At 35.8% G+C, this 23,385-nt stretch overlaps 1 protein-coding gene and 1 non-coding gene across 2 annotated transcripts in view; both read left to right on the forward strand.

Moving 5' to 3' along the window:
• The window catches only part of IPO7 (importin 7), a 71,818-nt gene extending 48,973 nt beyond the window's left edge, over window positions 1–22,845 (forward strand). The window contains exons 11-25 of the mRNA XM_007955017.2: window positions 437–513; window positions 676–792; window positions 5,980–6,069; window positions 6,938–7,103; window positions 7,302–7,462; window positions 9,209–9,337; window positions 10,862–10,928; window positions 11,014–11,139; window positions 11,915–12,012; window positions 15,364–15,459; window positions 16,188–16,408; window positions 16,508–16,713; window positions 17,783–17,989; window positions 21,276–21,392; window positions 22,748–22,845. Of these exons, the coding sequence (XP_007953208.1) occupies window positions 437–513; window positions 676–792; window positions 5,980–6,069; window positions 6,938–7,103; window positions 7,302–7,462; window positions 9,209–9,337; window positions 10,862–10,928; window positions 11,014–11,139; window positions 11,915–12,012; window positions 15,364–15,459; window positions 16,188–16,408; window positions 16,508–16,713; window positions 17,783–17,989; window positions 21,276–21,392; window positions 22,748–22,845 (1,976 nt within the window). The remainder of the gene's footprint in view (window positions 1–436; window positions 514–675; window positions 793–5,979; window positions 6,070–6,937; window positions 7,104–7,301; window positions 7,463–9,208; window positions 9,338–10,861; window positions 10,929–11,013; window positions 11,140–11,914; window positions 12,013–15,363; window positions 15,460–16,187; window positions 16,409–16,507; window positions 16,714–17,782; window positions 17,990–21,275; window positions 21,393–22,747) is intronic.
• LOC122151635 lies at window positions 6,673–6,855 on the forward strand. The gene has a single exon (XR_006164240.1). It is a non-coding gene; the product is annotated as a small nucleolar RNA SNORA23 (small nucleolar RNA).
• Window positions 22,846–23,385: the final 540 nt, after the last annotated feature.

A 23,385-nucleotide genomic window follows, 5' to 3' on the forward strand; every position in this document is an offset into this window, starting at 1 on the left:
TATAAATCACAGGTAACCTCAAAGAAAAATGATAAACCTTCACATCACAATGAAAAAGAGGACAAGCACAAATATTCAGCAAATATCAAAACAACAGCAACATAGGAAATATAACATGATCCATAAACATAATGAGCTCTGCACAGAAAGTAAGGAACAAAGAAACCAGGGACACCATGAACATGTAACAAAATTATAGCAACCAATTCATACTTGTCAGTAATTACACTGAATATTAATGGATTAAATGCACCACTCAAAAGTTATATTGGGATCTGGATTCATTTTCATACTCCTTATTAAAGATATACCAAATTTTAAGTGGCTTGTTTTATACAGAGCACTGTTTACAAATTATATGTATGTGAAAATGTTTTGGTGAATAAGTGTAAATTTCTGTTTTATGCCTTACCTTAATTTTCAATTTGTTCTCTAGATGTCTTTGAAGATTTCATTTCTCCTACCACTGCTGCCCAAACACTTTTGTTTACAGCCTGTAGTAAGAGGAAAGAGGTAGGTTGTTTAAGTGTGAATACCTTTTGCTTTATTATTTAAAATTTGTTCAAGTATATACTTTTTAATGTTAATTGTGTAAGTAATTTTATTATTAGTATGTGTTTTGCAGATGGTTTGGGATATCCATTAAAGTACTTTTTTTTTTTTTTTTAAATCTAGGTACTGCAAAAAACTATGGGATTTTGCTACCAGATTCTTACAGAACAAAATGCCGATCCTCGAAAAAAAGATGGAGCCCTGCATATGATCGGCTCTTTAGCTGAAATACTTCTTAAGGTATACAGTGTGTGTGTGTGTGTGTGTGTGTGTGTGTGTTTGCCTATACACACAAGTAGTTGTTTGTTTGTTTTAAATAACAGCTTTATTGATATATAATTCAGGTTCTACATAATTGGCCCATGTAAAGTGTGCAAGTCAATGGTTTTTAATATATTCAGAATTGTGCAATCATCACTGCTGGTTCCAAAACTCTCATCACCCCAAGAAGAATGTAACTGTTCGCACTCACTGTCCATTTCTCCTCAACCTTCTCATTTCCTCAGCCCTAAGCAACCACAAATTTTCTTTTCTCCATTTATTTTCATATTCTGGAATTTCATATAAATGGTTGTTAGGTGCCATCAAGCCAGACCTGACTCATAGCGACCCCTCCTCAGGTTCCCAAGGCAGTATCACTACAGAAATAGATTGCCCAACCTTCTTTCCAAGGAATGGCTAGTGGGTTTGAACCCCACCAGCCTTCTTGTTAGCAGTCAAGTGCCTTAGGCCCTATACTACCCGAGCTCCTTCATATACATGGAATGAAGTAATATTTGGTTCTTTGTGGTTAGCTGTTTTCATTTAGCATTATGTTTTCAAGGTTAGTCCGTATTTTAGCATGTATGAATAGTTCATTCCTTTTTATGGTCAAATAATACTGCATTGTATGGATACTACTACGTTTTATTTATCCATTCATCAGTTGGTAGACATTTAAGTTGTTCTAGCTTTTTGGCTATATGAAAAATACTGGTATGTACATTCATGTATCTCGTTTTGTGTGGACATAATATTTTCATTTCTCTTGGGTGTATGTACCTAGGAGTTGAATTTGTTGGTCATATTTTGAGGAACTGCCAGACTTTTCCAAAGCAGCTGTACCATATTACATTCTCACCAGCCATGTATGAGGGTTCCCCTTTCTTCACTTCTTCCTATCCAACATTTATAGTTATCTGTCTTTTTTATTTATAACCATCTTAGTGCATGTGAAATCCCTGAAGGCTAATGATGTAGAGAATTTTTTTATGTCCTTAATGCTCTAATATTTTTGTATTTGGAAAAATGTTTAATCAGATCCTTTGCACATTTTAAAATTGGGTTACTTGTCATTTTTATTATAGAGTTGTTTTTTATATGTATTTTCGATTCTAGACCCTTCTCAGATTTGCAGGTATTTTCTTCCCTTTGTTGGTTGGTTGTCTTTTCACTTTCTTGATGTTGTCCTTGAAATAGAAGTTTGGAGTTTTGATGACATCCAATTTATCTGTATATCATTGCTTATGCTAAAGGTATTTCCTTTTACTTGAATTATTTTCTTTTTGTGTTGTAGTATAGTGTTTATCTTCTCAAGAGTGACCTTTTAAAAAGTTTGTGAACGTGTGCGTTCATTTCGACCTTGTTTTTGTGACACAAAGCTCATAAAACAGAATGACTGACTGGATCAGATTTCTGTTTAGAAGCTTCAGCTTAATAATTGTTGTTAGATGCCGTTGAGTTGGTTCTAACTCATAGTGATGCCGTGTACAACAGACTGAAACACTGCCCTGTCTTGAGCGATCCTCACAATCCTTACTATACTTGAGCCCATCATTGCAGCCACTGTGTCGATGCATCTTGTTGAGGGTCATCCCTTTCTATCCCTTTTTCACTGAGCCTCTACTTTACCAAGCATGATATCCTCCAGGGAATAGTCCCTTCTGGCAACGTGACCAAAGTAGGTGCAATGAACTCTAGCCATTCTCACTTCCAAGAAGCATTCTGGTTTTACTTCTTCCAAGACAGATTTGTTCATTCTTCTGGCAGTCCGTGGTATTTTCAAAGTTCAAAGGCATCAACTCTTCTGTGGTCTTCCTTATTCAGTGTCTAGCTCTGACTTGAAAAAGAGGTAATTGAAAATACCATGGCTTAGATTCCAAACCAAAAAACAAACTCACTGCCATCGAGTCGATTGCAACTCATAGCAACTCCTTCTGGGTTTCCGAGGCAATAACTCTTCACACAAGTAAATTGCCCCATCTTCCTTCTGCAGAGCAGCTAGAGAGTTTGAACCACCAACCTTGCCACCAGAGCTTTAGGTGCACCTTATTCTTCAAAGTTACATCTTTGCTCATTAACAGTTTAAAAAGGTCTTTTTCTGCAGATACGCCCAGTGCAATACAATGTCTGATTTCCTGACTACCGTTTTCATGAGTGTTAATTGTAGATCCATGTGAAATGAAATCCCTGACAACTTTAATCTTTTCTCCTTTTATTGTGATGCTGTTTATTAGTTCAGTTGTTAGGATTTTTGTTTTCTTTATAACTTAGCTGCAGTTCATACTGAAGGCTGTAGTCTTTTATTTTCATTAGTGTTCTGGTTACCTAGTGCCGCTCTGACAAGAAAATACCACAAATGGGATGTCCTTGACAAACAGGAGTTTATTCTTAGAATTTGAAGGCTTTAAGTCCAAGTTCAAAGTGTGAAAGCCCCTCAACCTTTTGGGCTTTAGCTTTGCCTCTTGTTCCCAGCCCACTGAAGCTAGAGGCATTTCTTCACTGGGGCAGCTAGTAGCTGCTGAGGCTAACAAGCCCAACGTTGACATAAAATGGCACAGTCCCAATGTTACCAAACCACATAGCAGGCCCTTAATTCAAGTCCATTGAAAGTCCCAAGGTTGGCAGAGCATGACAGGCTGTTGAACAATGACATGGCTACATGCAGGGTTCAAGCATGCTGTAAGCCAGAGATTCTTCCCAAAGCTGCTGCTTATATATGAGAAGCAGACCACATCTGTAAGTAGCTACTCAGCTGCTCCAATACATTCCACCATGGAGTTAATTACCAATCTTACCATGGGGAATAACTACATCCAGCTGCCCAGCCACTCAACCAGGCCTAGCCAAGTTGGCACACAACTTAACTACCACAATTAGTAAGTGCTTTAAGTCCTCTTCACTTTCAGCTAGGAAGGTTGTACTGTCTGCGTATTGCAGGTTGCTAATGAGTGTTCCTCTAACCTTGACACCATCTGTGTTCTTCATATACTCCAGCTTTTTGGATTATTTGCTCAATGTACAGTTTTACTAAGTACTGTGAAAGGATACAACTCTGGTGCACACCCTGTCTCATTTTAAACCATGCAGTATCCCTTTGTTCAGTTTGAATGGCTGCCTCTTGGTCTAAGTACATATTTCTCATGAGCACAATTAGGTGTTGTGGAATTCCCATTCTTCCCAATGTTATCCATAATTTGTTAATGTCTTTACATAGTTGATAAAGCACAGATAAACATCTTTCTGGTATTCTTTGATTTTAGCCAAGATCCATCTGACATCAACAATGATAACCCTCATTCCATATCCTCTTCTGAGTCCAGCTTGAATTTCTGGAAGTTCCCAGTCAATATACTGCTTCAGCTCTTTTAGAATTATCTTAAGCAGTGATATCCCTCATTCCATACCCTCTTCTGAGTCCAGCTTGAAGTTCTGGCAGTTCCCTGTTTATATAGTGTTGGAATCATTTTTGCATTATCTTCAGCAAAATTTTACGTGGATGTTATATTGATACTGCTCGATAATTTCCGCATTCTTTGGTGTTTCCTTTCTTTGGAATATACGTATACATTGATCACTTCCAGTCATTTGGCCAGGTAGCTGTCTTCCACATTTCTTGACATAAGCTTGTAAGGGCCTCCAGCACTGCATCTGTTTGTTAAAACATCTCAATTGTTTTTCTCTTAATTCCTGGAGCCTTATTTTTTGCCAATTCCATCAGTGCAGCTTGGATTTTTTCCTTCAGTAGCATTGGTTCTTGATCATATGCCACCTCATGAAATTAATGAACATAGACCAATTCTTTCTGGTACAGTGACCTTGTATATTCCTTCCATCTTCTTTTAGTATTTTTCTGTATCATTCAATATTTTTGCCTATAGAATCCTTCAGTATTCCAACTCAAGACTTCAGTTTTTCTTCGGTTCTTTCAACTTGAGAAATGCTGAATATGTTCTTCCTTTTCGGTTTTCTAACTCCAGGTCTTCGCCCATTTCCTTATACTTTACTTTGTCTTTTCAGCCTGCCCTTTGAAATATTCTGTTCAGCTCTTTTATTTTACCACTTTTACAATTGCATTCGCTACTCTCTGTTCAAGAGCAAGTCTCAGAGTCTCTTCTGACATCCTTTTGGTTTTTTCTTCCTTTCCTCTCTTTTTAATAACTATTTGCTTTTTCGTGTATGTTTTTGATGTCATCTCACGACTCATCTAGTCTTTGGTCATTCATTTTCAGTGCATCAAATCTGTTCTTCAGATGATCTCTAAATTCATGTGGGATGTAATCAAGGTTGTATTTTGGCTCTTGTGGACATGTTTTACTGACTATAAGATAATTGTTTTTGTTTCCAGCTTTTCGCATTCCAGTCACCAGTAATTACCGATACATCTTGATTGTGTGTTTTGTCAATTTCAGAATGCAGAAGTTGGTTTAAAAAAAAAAAAAAAAACTTTATTTCTTCATCTTTGCCTTTACTGGTTTGTGCATAAACTTGAATAATAGTATTCTTTGTAGGAGTATGGATATTATCCTATTACTGACAGCATTGTACTGCAGGATAGATCATGCAACCTGCTTTTTGACGATGAACGTGATGCCATTCCTCTTCAATTTGTCATTCCCAGCATAGTAGACCATATGATTATCTGAGTCAGAGTGGCCAATACCTGTCCATTTCATTTTTTGACAACTTCCAATTTTCCTACATTCATACTTTGTACTTTCCACATTCTGATTATTTGTGGACCTTTGCAGCTATTTTTTTTCCCATTTTGAGTTGTGCCGCATAAGAAAATGCAGGTCCTGAAAGCTTTACTCCATGGGCATCATTAAGATCGACTCTACTTTGAGGAGGCAGCTATTCCTCAGTTGTTTTTGAGTGCCTTCCAGCCTGAAGGGTCATCTTCAACACCGTATCAGACAGTGTTTCACTGCTATTCATAAGGTTTTCTTTGTGAAGATTTGGTATAGTTGTCTGTCTAATCACGTTAAATAAAATGTGTTCTTGATAGTAAAGTTCTAGGATATTAGTTTTAGATCCTCTGATTCAGAGACACAGAATAAATGTGTGTTGTGTGTCAGTAATAATTTTTTAGCACTGATAAATCTATTTAGAATTTTAGATGATAGTATAAGGAACTGTTTCAAAAATAATTTTTGTTTATATTTACAGAAAAAGATCTACAAAGATCAAATGGAATATATGTTACAGAATCATGTATTCCCTCTCTTCAGCAGTGAATTGGGATACATGAGAGCAAGGGTATGTTTTAAAGCTCTAGTAGTTCATATATTTGTATCTTGTAAAGAGTTACTTATGTAGACTTTTTTATTATAACTTTTGTGCTCTCTTTAAAAGCTGTATAATCAATCCACAGGTTACAGATATCCAACTTACTTATAACTACCTGCCCTTTAATGTTATATAAATTTGCCCTCACTTGGAAAGTATTGAACCAATCCCAATCCCTATTCTTAACAAATTCTTCATCACAGTCACCTTCACTTGTTCCATGGTGCAGCTTTTAAATCACTGAAAAAGGCTTAAAGCCTTTTCTTGCACTAAACCCACAGCTCTGGCTTACAGAGACCTTTCAGGACAGTAGAACCTGCCTCATAGGGTTTCCAAGGCTGTAAATCTTTATGGAACAGACTGACACATCTTTCTTCTGAATGGTTAGCAGGTGAGCATTTAACCACTGCTGTATCAGGGCTCCTTCCGTGGACTAATGTAAGGCTAAATAAAAACCATATGCACCTGTTCTGACTTCCTAAAAATTGTTGAAGAAACGGGAGGGCATCTGAGAACTACCTGTATTTTGCATTTCATTTTAGGCTTTTGTTCAGCATAAATCATTAAATGGCTGCTGTAATGTGTGCATAGTATCATCTATGTCTGGTAGCAGTATCTGTCTGTGTTTTGCATTCAGATCTTGCTGTCCACACAGATATCCTGCAGCCAAAGAGTAAATTGGGATCATAGTACTGGTCTAGTGTTGTCTTTCTGGACACATTCACCACTGGCCAGCCTCCAAAATCCCACACAGAACTTTGGAAATAGAGATAAAGTTTGTGGGTAATTAATGGAAGTTTATCTATAATAACTCAGAGCTTTCTTTTTTTAAATAAAGGCTTGCTGGGTCCTCCATTATTTTTGTGAAGTAAAGTTCAAAAGTGACCAGAACCTGCAAACAGCCTTAGAACTGACAAGAAGATGCCTGATAGATGATAGGGAAATGCCTGTGAAAGTGGAAGCTGCTATTGCACTTCAGGTGTTGATCAGCAATCAAGAAAAAGGTAAAAGATATGAAAGCCAAAAATAGTAGAATGTTTTTGGATATAATTTTACAAGGACTATTAATAGAAACCTGGCATATTGTCTCCCCCTTTTTTGTGAAAATATTTCAGTTTTTTACTCTTTGGTGTGCTAGATCAGATTTTAAGATGTTTTAGCTGTTTTGGCCAAAAATGTGTTGTTTTATTTTTTTCTTACAGCTAAAGAATACATCACGCCATTCATTAGACCCGTAATGCAAGCTCTCCTTCACATTATAAGAGAAACAGAGAATGATGACCTTACCAATGTAATTCAGAAAATGATCTGCGAGTATAGTGAGGAAGTTACTCCTATTGCAGTAGAAATGACACAACATTTGGTATGTTGTTTGAACCATTTATTCAAGTATTTTGATTCAGCTCTCAGTAAGTTTCAGGCATTATGTCACAAGTTGCTTGCCTCATTTGCCATGTAGCAAATATTTTTAAAGAGCGTACTATATACAGCAAGTATTTTTAAGTCCTTGACACATATATAACTCATTTAATCCTCACATAGTCCTACATGAAGAATATTCCTATTTTATAGAAAGAAAACGAAGCATAAAAGGGTGAAGAAACTTGCCCAAGCTAGTAAGAGGTGGGTTGGAGTTTCAAACCTGACCTGTCTGCCTCTATAGTTCATGTTCTTAATTACTACCTCATGCTGCATGATGACTGTATTTTCCTGCAGTATTTTGAACTAACTTAAAGTGAAGTAGTTACAGATTTATTTAAATGAAATTTCTGTAATTATTTGTTTTATAGTTGACCTTTGTTTATTATACCTCACAGTTTTCCTCACTTTTCATGGTAAGTGATGGAGCTAATACAGTACCTATCCCCAAATTACTGAGAATTGTTAAGTGCCCTCAAGTGGCTTCTGACTCACAGCAACTCGATGTACAACAGGAGACACTGCCCTGTCCTATGCCATTCTCATAATAAACCCTATTGTTGTAGCCAGAGTGTCTATCTTGTTGAGTCTTCCACCTTACCAGGCATGGTCTCCTTCTCCAAGATTGGTCCCTCCTAATGACCAAACTCTCACCATCCTTGCTTCTAAGGAGCATTCCAGCTGTACTTCTTCCAAGACAGATTTGTTAATTATTAGTTACTTTTTCCTCCTTGGAAGTTTGTTCAAAATAAAGCAGCTGAATTTTACCGGACAAATCAACCTGCTTGTTGAATAAATATACTCATTTTACATTGTCATCTGTCAGCCAATAATATTAATCAATAAATAATAATATTCATATGCCCTTAAGAACTTTGTGTGCCCTACCTAATTTAATGCTTACAGTGTATCTGTGAATCCTCCAAATGAATGTGAAGAAACATAGACGTCAAGAAACTTCTTTAAGGTTACTCAGTAAATGGAGCAGGACCCTTAGATTATAGAACTTAAGGTCTTAATTTGGAGAATGGGAAATACCTATTCATTGACTATAACCTTTTTCAACAATGTAAATGGCAACTGTATACGTGGACCTCACCAGATGGAATGGACAAGAATCAAATTAGCTACATCTGTGGAAGGAGACAGTGGAAAAGCTCAGTATCATCAATCAGAACAAGGCCAGTGGCCAACTATAAAATAGATCATTGATTGCTCATATGAAGTTAAAGTTGAAGCTGAAGAAAATTAAAACAAGTCCATGAAAGCCAAAGTACAACCTTAAGTATATTCTACCTGAATTTAGAGACCATGTGAAGAGTAGAATTCGGCATGTTAAAAACTAATGACCAAAGACCAGATAGATTCTAGGATGACATCATACATGAATGCAAAAGGTCATTAAAAATATGGGGAAGAAAGAAAGAAACTGGATGGATGTCTGGAGAGTCTTTGAAAGTTGAGTAATGAAAGTGAATAGAAGAAATGATGACATAAAAGAGCTGAACAGAAGATTTCAAAGGGTATATGGAATTGCTTTGAGTCATTACCAACTCGACAACATTAACATATTTTGATAGAAGTTGATGTTATTCTATCCTAATGAGAATTTTTTAAAATGTAAAAATTTTAGACCAAAACCAAAATAACTGCTTTAATAGCAAACACAGATTTATTCTCTTGAATCCAGGCAATGACATTTAATCAGGTAATCCAAACTGGGCCAGATGAGGAAGGAAGTGATGACAAAGCAGTTACTGCTATGGGAATCCTGAATACCATTGACACACTTCTTAGTGTTGTTGAAGATCATAAAGAGGTAAGAAAATGATCCAGTATTTAACAAGTTTGAAGATATGTTAAAACCATTTACATGGACTACTCTATGCTTTTCAGATCACTAGCACTGGCAGTCTCAGGCTCCTTTGTAAACGTAAACAGCTTAGTTTCTGGAGCATTAGAAAGAATAGAAAGCATATTTTTAACATCTCTTTACCTTAGGGTTCGTTTGTTTGGGGTTGTCTTGTGTTATCCTGATACCCAGAATTGGTGATTCCTAGGAATACATGCTTTTGTTAATTTTTTTTTTTCCTGTTGTCTTTTGGTGGTGCACTGGTTTAAAGCATTCTGCTGGAAACCAAAAGTTGGTGGTTCAAAGCTATCAGCTGCTCTGTGGAAGAAAGATGAGGCAGTCTGCTTCCATAAAGATTTTTACAGTCTTGGAAACCCCAATTTGATGGCACTGGGTTTGAGTCTTCTAATGAAGGCAGGGGTCTTCTAATTATGGATTTTTAAAAGATAAAATATTTGAAACATGCAGCAAAGAGTAAAGAATGGAGAAAACTATGAATAGTACCTCTTATCCCCCACCTACATTTATCAGATTTTAACATTTTGCAATTGTTTTAGACTTGTTTAATTTTTTTAAAAAAGCAATAATTTTAGATAGATGCAATTGAAGCCCTTTGAGTACCACTTTCTAATCCTATCTCCTTAATTTCTTTCTTAATCTAGAGATAACCAAACTCCTAAATTTGATGTTTATAATTGTTATGTGTCGTAACCATAAACCATGTATTTTATGTATTCTTTGATTATCTACTAATTGCCTTTTTTCAACATGAGATTTTTCAGTAAAATATTTTTGTATTCTAGATTATCATTGAAGGAGATAGGTAGAACGATGAGGAATCTTGTAGCTATTTCATTAGTAGATGATGAATTGAAAATGTATTAAAGTGTTGTATATTTGAAATGGATATTGTGCTTTTATATCTGATTATTTTATTTACTTTTTTAAAATACATTTTGATGACCTTCAGGGATTTGAGATCCAGTTGAGTATTTCCTTTCAGACTTGAATGTGTTGGGACCTATGTTCACTATATCTAATAGAGTTTGAAAAATCAGTAACTTAAGAATTTTGGGGGTTATAGTAGGAACAATGCTTTCCTTTAGATGATTTTTCTGCAAGTCACTGACAATATCTTTGATTACATTTGGGCTGATAATTTATATTTATTCATGTAAGATATATTGGCTGTCTTCAGAATGGATGTGGGAAGTGTATTTTTATCATTGTTTTCACTTTTCCAGATGTTTTTTCCTTCCTTCTTTTTTAGGTAGTTAAGCAGATTATTTCTTGTGCGTCTCATTATAATAGTATTTTATTAAATTTCCTCCCAGATTTGCTCACAGTTTCATAGTATGCAATTATTAAAAGAGACATAAAATTTCATTGCAGTATTGACTACATGTTTAAATGCAGTGACTTATAGTATCCATTATTTTTAGTAATTCATTCTGTGTCATTCAATTTCTTGTGATGTTTTTTCTTTTTTAGATAACACAGCAACTTGAGGGGATCTGCTTACAGGTCATTGGTACTGTTTTACAACAGCATGTCTTAGGTATATACCACTGATTGTGCTAAGAATTTGCTACTATATTTTATATCCGCAAACACTGTCCTAATGACTTAATATTCTCTTTTAGAATTCTATGAGGAGATCTTCTCTTTAGCACATAGTCTGACTTGTCAACAAGTGTCTCCACAGATGTGGCAGCTACTACCACTTGTATTTGAGGTCTTTCAGCAAGATGGCTTTGATTATTTTACAGGTGAGTAAAAAATCAATGTGGAAATACTGAGGATTTTTCCTCCTGTTTTGATTGTATTGCAGCACATGATTTGAACAACTTTTGAATTTCTAACTGCTTCATTGTGTAGAATACTTATCAGTAGCAATTAATGCTCAAAGACAACTCATGGCATTGGTTTCCATTATAAACAACTCCTTCTTACCAGCCATCTCATTATCCAACATAAAGATCTTCTGACAATTTTGCACATTAGTGATACATGGCAGTAACAAATGCTAAAGTATGAGAGGAGAGTAAGGCTGGCTATGATGATTAAGGCTATTTGTCAACTTGGCTGGGCCATGATTCTTACTGGTGTGGCAGATACATAATGATAAAATTTAGTAGTTACATAATAATGTAGTCAGCCTTGCATTTTGTGATTTAATGTCATCCTCCATATTCTTACAATGCTGATGTTCACTTAACAACTTGGTCTTTGGAACCTAACCATTTCAGTAAGTGAGGAGTAGGTGTATTTTGATACCATTTTTCCCTTTAGGTTTTTTTCTTTTTTAAACATTTCTCTCCTCTCCTTGTGTATAATCTTTCATTTATTTAACTATTAAGTACAAAGGAATTCTCTTTAACAAATAGGCTTATTTATGCATTTAATTATAAATGAGTAATACTTTAAAAAGAAATGTTAGGGGCAAAATGATCATGAATTTGCATTATTTTCTATGGAAATTTTTGAGAAACAAAGCGCTTTTCTATTAGTAAAGATTTATAATAATGCCTTTTTTAAATACAGATATGATGCCTCTGCTTCACAATTATGTAACAGTTGATACAGATACACTTCTATCTGATACGAAGTATCTTGAAATGATATACAGTATGTGCAAAAAGGTAGGTCATATTTAGATAAATCAGAATATATTTCACAAAGCTTTTATACACCACATTGTAGCAAACACATTCTATGGGTTTGGCAGAATTAAAGGCTTTAGAACTTATGGGCTAAAACATTTTCCTACATATATGCTTAATGGCCTTGACAGGTACTTGTCTTTTGCCTGCTGACATGTAATTGGAGTTATAAATATTTATTTTTAGAGTGTCTGGAGCTTTGCTTAGCTTAATTCTTTGGATACAAAAGAAGGAAAGAATCAAAGGCTTGGTTGGGAGACTTTGGAAAGAATCAGGAATGGTTAAACATGTTTTATAAAGGAAAACCCTGGAGACTACAGGTTATGGAGGATATTCAGTAATAACAGCAACGTAAAATCTGAGATTTTTTTTTAAAGTCAAAAGTACTGTTTCACTTCTTCAAAAATCAAAGAGCCAGTATAGTGGATACTGACATTTAAAGAAGAAAAAAAAAATAACTTAAATCTAGAGGTAAGAGATAACTTTTCCCCTGCAGCTTAGTTGTGAAGTCAAATCAAGTTGAACTGGTTAAATTGGAGATACATCAGTCTGAAAATTGAAGTAATTGGTAGGATTTTAATTGTAGCAGTTTCTGTTGAGAGGCAAAGGATCGGTGGTGGCACAGTGGTTAAGTGCTTGGCTACTAACCAAAAGATTGGGTGTTCAAACCCATCAGCCACTCAGTAGGAGAAAGATGTGGCAATCTGCTTCCATCAAGATTACTGCCTTGGAAACCCTGTGAAGCAGTTCTGTTTCTTACAATGTCACTAAAAGTTGGAATAGATTCAACAGCAGTAGATTTGGTTTGCATGAGAGGCAGCGGAATACTTAAATCCAAAACATACTTTATTTATAAAATCTGTGCTTTCTAGTCTTGATTTTAAACTTCCTTAAAATCTGTAAGATAAATATATTACCTAACACCAGGCTAGATTTTTTTTTTTTTTCCTCCTTTTTACATCTGTATCAATATTTTGGTTCTGAGGTGATATTTCAGTTAGCCCTCAACTGCTAAGGGATCTGAATTAACTCCTCTGTTTGTCTATCCAGGAGCTCTGGTGGCGTAGTGCCTAAGGCACTTGACTGCTAACCAGAAGGCTGGCGGTTCAAACCCACCAGCCACTCCTCGGAAGGAAGGTTGGGCAATCTACTTCCGTAGTGATACTGCCTTGGAAACCCAAAAAGGGGTCACTATGAGTCAGGTCAGACTCAAAGGCAAATAACAACAACAACATTTGTCTATCCTGCTTTTCACCAGAAAGGTTTTTTTATGGAACCAGTTTGACGAACTGTTCAGGAAGCATTTTATGGTCCTTTTCAATGGAAGGAAGACTAGATTCTTTTTGTGTTCTAACTACCTAGTCTGTTGCTGCCTTACATTAGGAACAGCTAATAAAAAAATAAACAACTGAAAAATAATAATAAACAGCTGAAAAATTTAATACTAGGATTTTAAGAAATAATTCTGTCTTTAGATAAGCTTGCCTTCATTGATATCTTCTTTTCTGAACACTTAATGTCACTCAGTAATCATCTGGTTATATATGGGAGGAAGATCAGGCAGTCTATTTTCATAATTTATTATTCATTGTGTATTGACAGTTATGTTTGTTATTACTCCGGGAATAGCATCACATCTATACCATCTACTTTTCTGTTCCAAAACACTACTGTTACACTTAACAGTTTGTCAGTGGTAACACATTGAGTCCATCTTTATTTTTTGTCTGGAGTGATAGGGCAACATTTGCCACCAAGAGGCTGCTTCTGTCTTCCTCCCTTCCCTTCCATCTTTATATTTGTTTTGTTTTTTAATTTTTATTATGATTTGGGTGAAACTTTACAGAACAAATTCACTGTCCATACAGTAGTTCACATACACTTTGTCTCATGACATTGACTGCAGTTTACCACAATGCAACAACTCTCTTCCTACTTCCTCCCCATAGTTACCTCTTCAATGTGTCCTTCCCTTCATGCACTCTGCTCCCCGTGCTATCTCCCTGTACATACACAGCCCTTCTGTTCTCCCATGATTGATCTCTCCAAAGAGTGTATCTACATAATATAAATGTTCACCTCATATGCCTGTCTTTTGTTTGGCTGGAAGCCACAGGAGTAGGTTCAATTCCAGACCTGAAGGGCAGCAAGGGCCATAGTCTCAGGGGGTTCCATCAGGCTCTATCAGACCAGCAAACCTGGCCACTTTTTTTTTTTTTTCCCTTTAATTTTGAGTTTTATTCCAAATTGTTCCCCCACTCTATTCAGGATCTGCTACATAGATCTACAAGTAGTTGACAGTGGTAGCCAGACACCATCTAGTTCTTTGGGTCTCGTAGTCATGTAGCCTGAGGATCGCATGGTCTGCCAGTCCTTTGGACTAATTGTTTCCATGAGTCTTTGGTTTTCTTCATTCTTCTTTGCTCTGGATGAGGGGAGACCCATAGATGCATCTAGAGGGCTCCTTGCAAGCTTTTAAGATACCAATCGCTACTTGCCAAAGTAGGCTGTGGAACAGTGTTTTTGTGTCGTATATTATGCCGGTTGAGCTTGATGTCCTCTGTGACCATGGCCCAAGTCCACGGGTCCAACTAGTCACTCCGTCCTGGTAGTTGGCTGTGACTGAGAAGTGACTACAGCCTTGTCCCTTGTCAGCTCTACTACATCCATCTTTGTATGTTTTTATTTTATAAGACACATATAGAGAAAAGATTTTCTTACCAACATCAGTTTCTTAGTTTTTATAGTTTTTATAGTTCTGTACATAAGAGTAAGATATTCCTGAGAAAAGAAGTGAGGTATTTTAGCTACTACCTTTGTTTTAAGCCTAATTTATGACAATTCAGTGGTTGTCAACATGCTGTAGGCCAGATTAGCACAGTACAGGGGAGGTGCTTTGAAAATGTGGACCGAGCGGCCATAGTGCTCAATTATGACATATAGGCTAAAAACTCCAAATCCTCACAGGTGCTTTGGACAATAGTCTATATAATTAATAGTATAAGTATTCACAATAATTAGAAGTTCTTATGAAGGAAGGATTCTGACGAGCTTTGGTAGTGTAGTGGGTAAGGTATTTGACTGGTAACCAGAAGGTTGGTAGTTCAAACCCACCAGCTGCTCCATGGAAGAAGATGAGGCCGTCTACTTCCATAAAGATTTACAGACTTGGAAACCCAATGGGGGTTGCTATGCGTCGAAATCAACACAATAGCTTTAGGTTTTTAAAGGATTCAGAATTTGTGTACAGGCAGGGAAATGTGTTTCTCTGATCTCTGATTTAAAGGTTTTGTGAAGCCTCATTCCAATTTTAAGTTCTATGTTGGTCAGGTTCTTACAGGAGTTGCAGGAGAAGATGCAGAGTGTCATGCAGCAAAATTGTTAGAAGTCATCATTCTGCAGTGCAAAGGGCGTGGCATTGATCAGGTTAGTAAGGCTAACTACTAATGATCTGTATTTGATTCTTCAGAGAAGGGAAATCTCCATCTTTTATTAATATATTCTGTATGTTGATTATGACACTTAAATAATCCACATTTTTAAATTGTCAAACTTAATGAAAATAAAATAATGGTCATGTATTTAACATGTATGGAAATGTGACTGGTGAGTTTAACGTTTGTTATGCAATTGTATGTTGTGAGAGTTATTGTTTACCACTTTATTTTGCAGTAAGGTAGTAATTTTCATGGTCAGTTTCAATAAGCATATTGTGATTTTATGATTTTTATTGTGGTGAGGCACTTTCAGTGAAGATTTGACTTTTTCTAAAATCAGATTTCTCAGTGAAATGCCTCAACAAGACTAGGAATAAAAATTACCAAATCAGCTAATGGGGCAAAAGGGTAAGTTGAGGCCATGATAAGTAAATGTGCGCAGGTTAAGTGGTGCAGTGGTTTGTTCTCATCTATTAACTGAAATGTTGGTGGTTTGAATCCACCCAACAGCTCCATGGAAGAACGGCTGGCAGTCTACTTCCATAGGATTATTGCCATTGAAAACTCTGTAGAGCACAGCTCCGCTCTGAAACACTTGGTGTCGCCATGAGTCAGGATCAACTAAATTGCTGATTTGTTTTGTTTTTGTTTTTGTTTTTGTTTTTTTAGAATACTATAAATTACAGTTTTGAAATATTTTGCTGTCTTTCTTTACAGTGTATTCCTTTATTCGTGGAAGCCGCTTTAGAGAGACTAACCAGAGAGGTTAAGACAAGTGAACTTCGAACAATGTGCCTGCAAGTTGCTATTGCAGCTTTGTATTATAATCCTCATCTACTGCTCAATACTTTAGAAAATCTTCGCTTTCCTAATAATGTTGAACCAGTTACAAATCATTTTATTACACAGTGGCTTAATGATGTTGATTGTTTCTTGGGGTAAGTGATGTACATTGGACCTTTGCTTATTAAACTTTTTGAGAAGCTCTACTTATTAAAAAAGGAAAAGAAAAAGAAGAATTTTTTTTTTTTTTAAAGGCTTCATGACCGAAAGATGTGTGTTCTGGGCCTATGTGCTCTTATTGATATGGAACAAATACCACAAGTTTTAAATCAGGTTTCTGGACAGATTTTGCCAGCTTTTATCCTTTTATTTAATGGATTAAAAAGAGCATATGCCTGTCATGCAGAACATGAGAATGACAGTGATGATGATGATGAAGCTGAAGATGATGATGAAACAGGTAAGGGACTTGTAATAGAGAAACAAAACTTTGTTAGAAATATCACTGGGCCTTGTAACTCTTCTTAGTCCTTCTCCAAAGAACTGTGGGATCATAGCCAAATGATTTTATTCATAGAAAAATTTATCTTTCCACTAAAGTGTAAGCTCCATGAAAGCAGGAACTTTAGTTGTATCTCCAGTTCCTAGGACTATTACAGGCATACAACACACCATAAAGATTTGTTTATTCTAACCGTGCTTGGCACTGCAGATGCAAAGACAAATGTGAGTCTTTATAAGGAAGATGATAATATCATATCTCTGTTAACTATAACTTTTAAATGAGTATGGTTTACCCAAGTGTAATAGAAGTATATAGATAACAACTTGTGAGGATTAAATTAGGGAATCCTTGACACTTGATATAATGCTCTGTACATGGTATTCAGTAATATTTAACAGAATTAACACATTAATAAAGGTATACATGTTATTATTACTACTACACTAATTACAAGATTTATGGTTTTGAATATTCCTGCATTTATTGCAGACATATATTAGTACTAAAACTTAAATCTGCCACCTGTGCGATAAAATTAATAAGGTGTTGGTGAATATATTTTTTCTGTAAGACACTGCAGGCCAGCAAAAATATAAAGTGATAGAAAGTTGGTTAAGGAAGTATTGTAATGCTTCCAAAGTAAGATAAACCATTAACCCTTTTTGTCTTTTTTCATTTAGCAATGGCCAGTTTAAAAAAAAAAAAATCCCACAATGATATTCTGTAGGTATAACTTAAACCTTTGTTTTACATGAGATGTTGGTTTGGTATATACATTAAGGCTCAGAGCATACCTAGGACCAAATCTTATGTAGTCCTTACTCAAAACTAGCTTTAAAATAATGCCATAAATCATGGTTCAGTTTCATGTATTTCCAGGAGAATTTAAATTTCTATTGCTGAATTTGCATTTAAATACCAGTTCCAGGTACTCTTGTTGAATTTACCCAGTTGTGATTTGTAATGTCATTTTGTTGACTAACAAAATATTTCAGTACTAACAGTACCTATTACAACTTGGCAGAGGAACTGGGAAGTGATGAAGATGATATTGATGAAGATGGGCAAGAATATTTGGAGATTCTGGCTAAGCAAGCAGGTGAAGATGGAGATGATGAAGATTGGGAAGAAGATGATGCTGAGGAGACTGCTCTGGAAGGCTATTCCACAATCATCGATGATGAAGATAACCCTGTTGATGAGTATCAGATATTTAAAGCTATATTTCAAAGTAAGTCAGCTTGTTATATATGTAATTCAAATAGCTCGTTTGAATTTATTTTACTGAACCACTTTCACTTTTGTCTACCCCTTAAAAAGAAGGTTTATCAAACCCAAACTAGAATATAGTTTGTGATTATTTGGTAAAATAACCACAATTATTCCTACTGTTGCAATACAGTTTCAGATTATTCTTTCTTGTTCCTATTCCCTTTATTAAGTTTGTAAATTTGACACTTAATAATTTCCTGTAATATGTATACCATAGGAGAGAAGCGTATTTCAAAAAACTTATATTATGGCATGTACTGGGCTACCTTTTTTTTTTTTTCCTCCTGTCCAAACCCACATTACTGATGGCCTTGAAATCCCTTCCATCCCCACCTATGTTCTGCATTAACAGATTCAGTCTAGTATTCCTAAATTAGCACTTTTAGCATAATAAAATCCTGAGCTTCAAACAGCATAATTAAGATTACCCATACCTGTAAGTATGTAGACCTTACACCTGTGAGTCAGACATTTCCTGGAGTATGTGGCTGTGTGTGGTGCCGGACGTGTTAGGGGTCCATTTGGCCTTTAGTTGGATTTCTTACTTAACAATAACAAGATACAGCATCTGTTACACTGTCCAGCCTAAGAAATCAAAATTAACACTATACTCAAGATACTACTTCCTGCCCCCATAATCAACCCTTGATCTTTATCATTTGCTATGCATTAGGAACTTTGATTTAGACTAACAAATTCTCTGATAATCGAGGCTTTAGTCTCCCAAGCCCCATGCAAAGCAGTTTTGATGCAAAGAACTATTTGAATTGCAAAGAACTACTGTCTGTGCCTTTATTATATTTTGCAGACTTTAACACATGTCAGTACCTAAACGTTGTTTTATATTAGAGGGACTTCGTGCATAGGAAACACAATAAGTGCAAGTAGAAAATCATGTGACTGAATGTCAGATTTTTTTTTCCCAAATTTCTTGGCTACTAAAACATAAAGAAATCCATTTGCACTCTTAACTTTATGTGTGGGGAAGTTTTTTCTCATAGAACTCATTGATAGAGAATTTTCACACAAATACACAAGAACTTAAAATAAGGAAATACATTGTCAGAATTAACACTATTATATATGAATTAATCTAGTGCATGTTTTTGTGAAAGATTGCAAGGTGTCTTTTTACTTGGAAATTTTTCTCCATTTCTCACTTCAGATTAAATTTGACCATGATATGGGCTATAATATAAAAATAAGGTGTGACCATTTTAATTTTAACTTGAATAATGCAAAACTGCATTGTGTAGAAAGAAAGTATATATATTTAAGGAAGTTTTATTAGCAAGATGGGAAAAAAAAATTAGACATTTACCTCTTTCCTGCATGTACTTTAGAATTCTAACTTAATTTGCCTGGTTCATTTCAAACTGTGCTTTAACTTTGAATCTTTTAGGGAGTTGGGTTAATGTTATATCTAAACTCTCCCCAAGTTTAATATTTTGTGATTCTATTATAATTTTGTTTGTTTGTACTGATTTACAGTCAGAATCCTTATTTGCTACAGATAGATTCCTATCTGTATGAAAATAATTCAATTCTTAAAAAATGCATAAAGTTAAACTAGAATTTTATTTTCCTATATTTTTGTCCATAGAAGAGTTGAAATTTACCATATTTTTACACAAATAATACTTATTTGCATACTGTGAAATCCTTGTCTATTATTTTCATTAGTGTACTACACCAATTTTTTACATGTTGATGACTTCAATTTTTTTTTTTTTTTTTCTGTCCCGTGGATTTAATGATATGTCTTCATCTTGGTGCCTGTTGGCATGGCGTTTTTGTTACCAGCAGCAAACCCTTACCAGTCTACCCTCAAGCGTCTTAAGCAGCCCTCTCCTGGCAGGATTCTTTACCTCCTTTGCACACAGCTTTCTCCAATGCAGAAAGAAGTCACTTTTTCCAGTCTGGAAACAACCCTTGCCGGGACTTCAGGTCCCACATATTTGCACACCTCAGCCATGCATATTCTGCCCCACCATTTGGCTGGCTGACCACTGTAGTTGGGCTATTTGAATCTCCCGCCTACAAGGGCACCTTGGGATGGGCATGAGAACCACAGACAGAAAGTGGTCATGAGTCTCGCTCAGAGGAGATAGGTCCAACTGGACATCTGAGGGCCCCGTGGGGTCAGGGCAGTGCATGCTTGTATTGGCACTGTCCTTCCCAGCTTCACATGGAGCTGGTACCTTGGGACCTGGGCAGGCATGGACAACAGCCCCCACCCACTGTGGGACCAGCCCATACTCTGGCTATGGCAGCCCCACATGCAGCCTTCCACTCTATCCTCCACCCATCGTTGGGTGTAGATCAGCTACAAGGAATCACCACCACTTTCAGGCCTGGCTGTGTGTGTTACTCCAGTTGTTTATTTTCTGATTACCAGGGTACTACCAAACTCAATTTATGACTTTGTGTGTGTGTGTGTGTGTGTGTGTGTGATTTGGGTGAAAGTTTACAGAGCAAATTCACTTTCCATACAGGAGTTCACACACATGTTGTCTTATGACATTGACTACAATTAACCCCAATGTAACACCTCCCCTCCCACTTCCTCCCAATAGTTACCTCTTCCCTGTGTTCATCCCTCCATGCACTCCTGTCCCCTGAACTGTCTCCCTGTGCATAAACAGCCCTTCTTTCTCCCATGATTGTTCTCTCTAAGGAGTGTATCTACCTCAGGTACATGTTCAACTCTTAATGCCTGTCTTTTGTAAATATAACATTTATGAACTATTGAATGAGGATAAATAAGAGCAAAAATCATTTCTGAAATGTCATGAGACATGTGGTATATGCATGGGATGCATGGGTGTGTTAACACCAATATTCATGTAAATTTGTCACTTCCACCCATTGTATGTGTTGTTTCTGTTGTTATGTGCCATCATAGCAACCCCTCTTTGGGTTTCCAAGGTGGTATCACTACGGAAGTAGATTGCCCAATCTTCCTTTCGAGGAGTGGCTGGTGGGTTTGAACTGCCAGCCTTCTGGTTAGCAGTCAAGTGCCTTAGGCACTTTGGTACCAGAGCTCCCATTATGTGTAGGCACATTATTTGTGAAAAAACGGGTACTATTGGGAAGACTATATAGGAGATCAGAATTTTCATACTGGGAGTGTAAGAATAGAAAGTAGCCCGTGCACAATAAATGTAATAAAGTAGAAATAGAAAATTGTGTGCTTAAATGTTAGGCCTCTTACTGCTTTTATTCTTCCATTTTCTTTATGATAGCTATTCAAAATCGTAATCCTGTATGGTATCAGGCTCTAACTCATGGTCTTAATGAAGAGCAAAGAAAACAGTTACAGGATATAGCAACTCTGGCAGATCAAAGAAGAGCAGCCCATGGTATGTTACTTACTTTGATCCTCTGATACAATTAATGACTTGATGCAGCTTTTCAAATTTTATGTGAAATGGATTTTAAATTATTTGATAGCTATAGTTTTTGCAGGTAATAGGAATTGACTCTAAAGGATTTCATGGAAGAATTGGATTTGTGTTTGGGTAAAATTTACTGTTCTGGTACTTTCTGTAATTTTAATGTGTATTTTCAGGGTATTACTTGGAAAAGATTATGCAAGTTCATGGTGATAAAAACCTAAAATACTATTACAACCATACAATGTTTTAAATTATGAAAAATATATTATTTTTATCTCAAAAGTACTTTTGAAGAAAACCCTAGACATCATGTCTTTTCATCCCTAAGCATATCATTATGTATTTCCAAAGGACATTTTAGATAATACATAGCCTAACAATTTTCTAGAGGTAAAGATAATTTAATAAGAATTCTTTGCTATTATCTAATTGCCAGTAAACTGATACCTTAGCTAAAACCATGTTGTCCAGTAGAAATATACTGCAAACTATTTTTTAACCCAAAATATCAAAAATATTATTTAACATGTTCAGTGTACAAAAGATTTCCTAATCATATTTGACTGTAAAAAAGTCTAAACTAGTTCCACCTTCCTTCTTTTATTTTTTATGGCATTAATATGTTGGAGACAAAAGTCCCATAGAGAATTTTGTGTTGTATCCTTTTGGTTTAGTTTAACTTCTTTTTCTTACCTTTTTTTCCTCCCCTTCATGGAGCTGAGGGAAAGTAGGCAAGAATATTTAATAGATAATAATGTTGTGTAAAAATACTATAAACTTCTGATAAGCATGTTCCTTTGGAAAATTTCAAATATATACTAAGAATAGTACAACAATCTCTAGAAAAATATTTTAATATGTAATCATCTGTAAATATAACAAAAGCAACTTTATAGGTCTTAATAATGTAAACCAAACTAGCTTTATATTTAAAGAAGCTTCCTCCTTATAAATAAGGCACAGCTTTCTGAAGTACTATATATTTGGGTTTGCCTTCATTAGATTTTATTATTTTGGGGGAGATGATATTATTGGCATATCTGACTGTGAAGCGTATATTTTTAAATATTTTTTAAACAGTGGAAGGGTGAAAGTTGGCTAAGAACTACATAGCATACAGTATGAGTTTGTTACCTTCTTTAAATGCATGCTCCTTTGCCCATTGCATTTGGAGGAAGAACACAAGCAGACTTTGGAACTTCCTGGTTACTACTGGTAGTTAAGCTGTTGGTTTGTTGATACTTATGAATTCCTTATTTCCCCCAAAGTAATAAGATGGTCAGATACCCCCGTTAAAATTTCACTTACTTGTTTTCTAGAATCCAAAATGATTGAGAAGCATGGAGGATACAAATTCAGTGCTCCAGTTGTGCCAAGTTCTTTCAATTTTGGAGGCCCGGCACCAGGGATGAATTGAGTTATCACTTTCTTTCCTGCTGTGTGCTTGTAGTGAAGAGCTTGTGTTCCTCCTAGTAGTGGTTCCAGAACTGGTTCATGTTAATCTGCTTTAAACTAATTGATCAATAGATTGGACAGAGAAATCCCAAGAGGTGGGACCTGATCATGCAACCTGGCACTGGAAAAGAAACCAGAGGGATTTTTGGGGGAGAGGGGTAACTTAGGGGGGATTTTCTTTATTTTTTGAAGAATGTAAGATCCTGACTCTGAAGCTTCAAATGACACTGTGGAAATCTGTGAACGAGAGGGGATGTCATGAAGGCAGCTTTTCTTTTTCTGAGGAAAAAAATAGGCATGGGCTACAGGACTATTTAAAATGCCTCATTTACAGTATAAACTCAAGGTAGATGGAATTTTTACACCTATGAGTATTTGTCCGATTTCTGTCTCCTCACCATTGGGTATCTATTCTTTATATGTAAATAAGATAAGGTAATCTGGTAGCCTTATTCAATCTTCATCATTTTCATTCATCAAAGATTGTTCCTATGTAGATTAT

This window comes from Orycteropus afer, unplaced genomic scaffold, assembly GCF_000298275.1.
Source record: "Orycteropus afer afer isolate SDZICR_OR568_19922 unplaced genomic scaffold, OryAfe1.0 scaffold00014, whole genome shotgun sequence".
Classification (NCBI taxonomy): Eukaryota; Metazoa; Chordata; class Mammalia; order Tubulidentata; family Orycteropodidae; genus Orycteropus; species Orycteropus afer.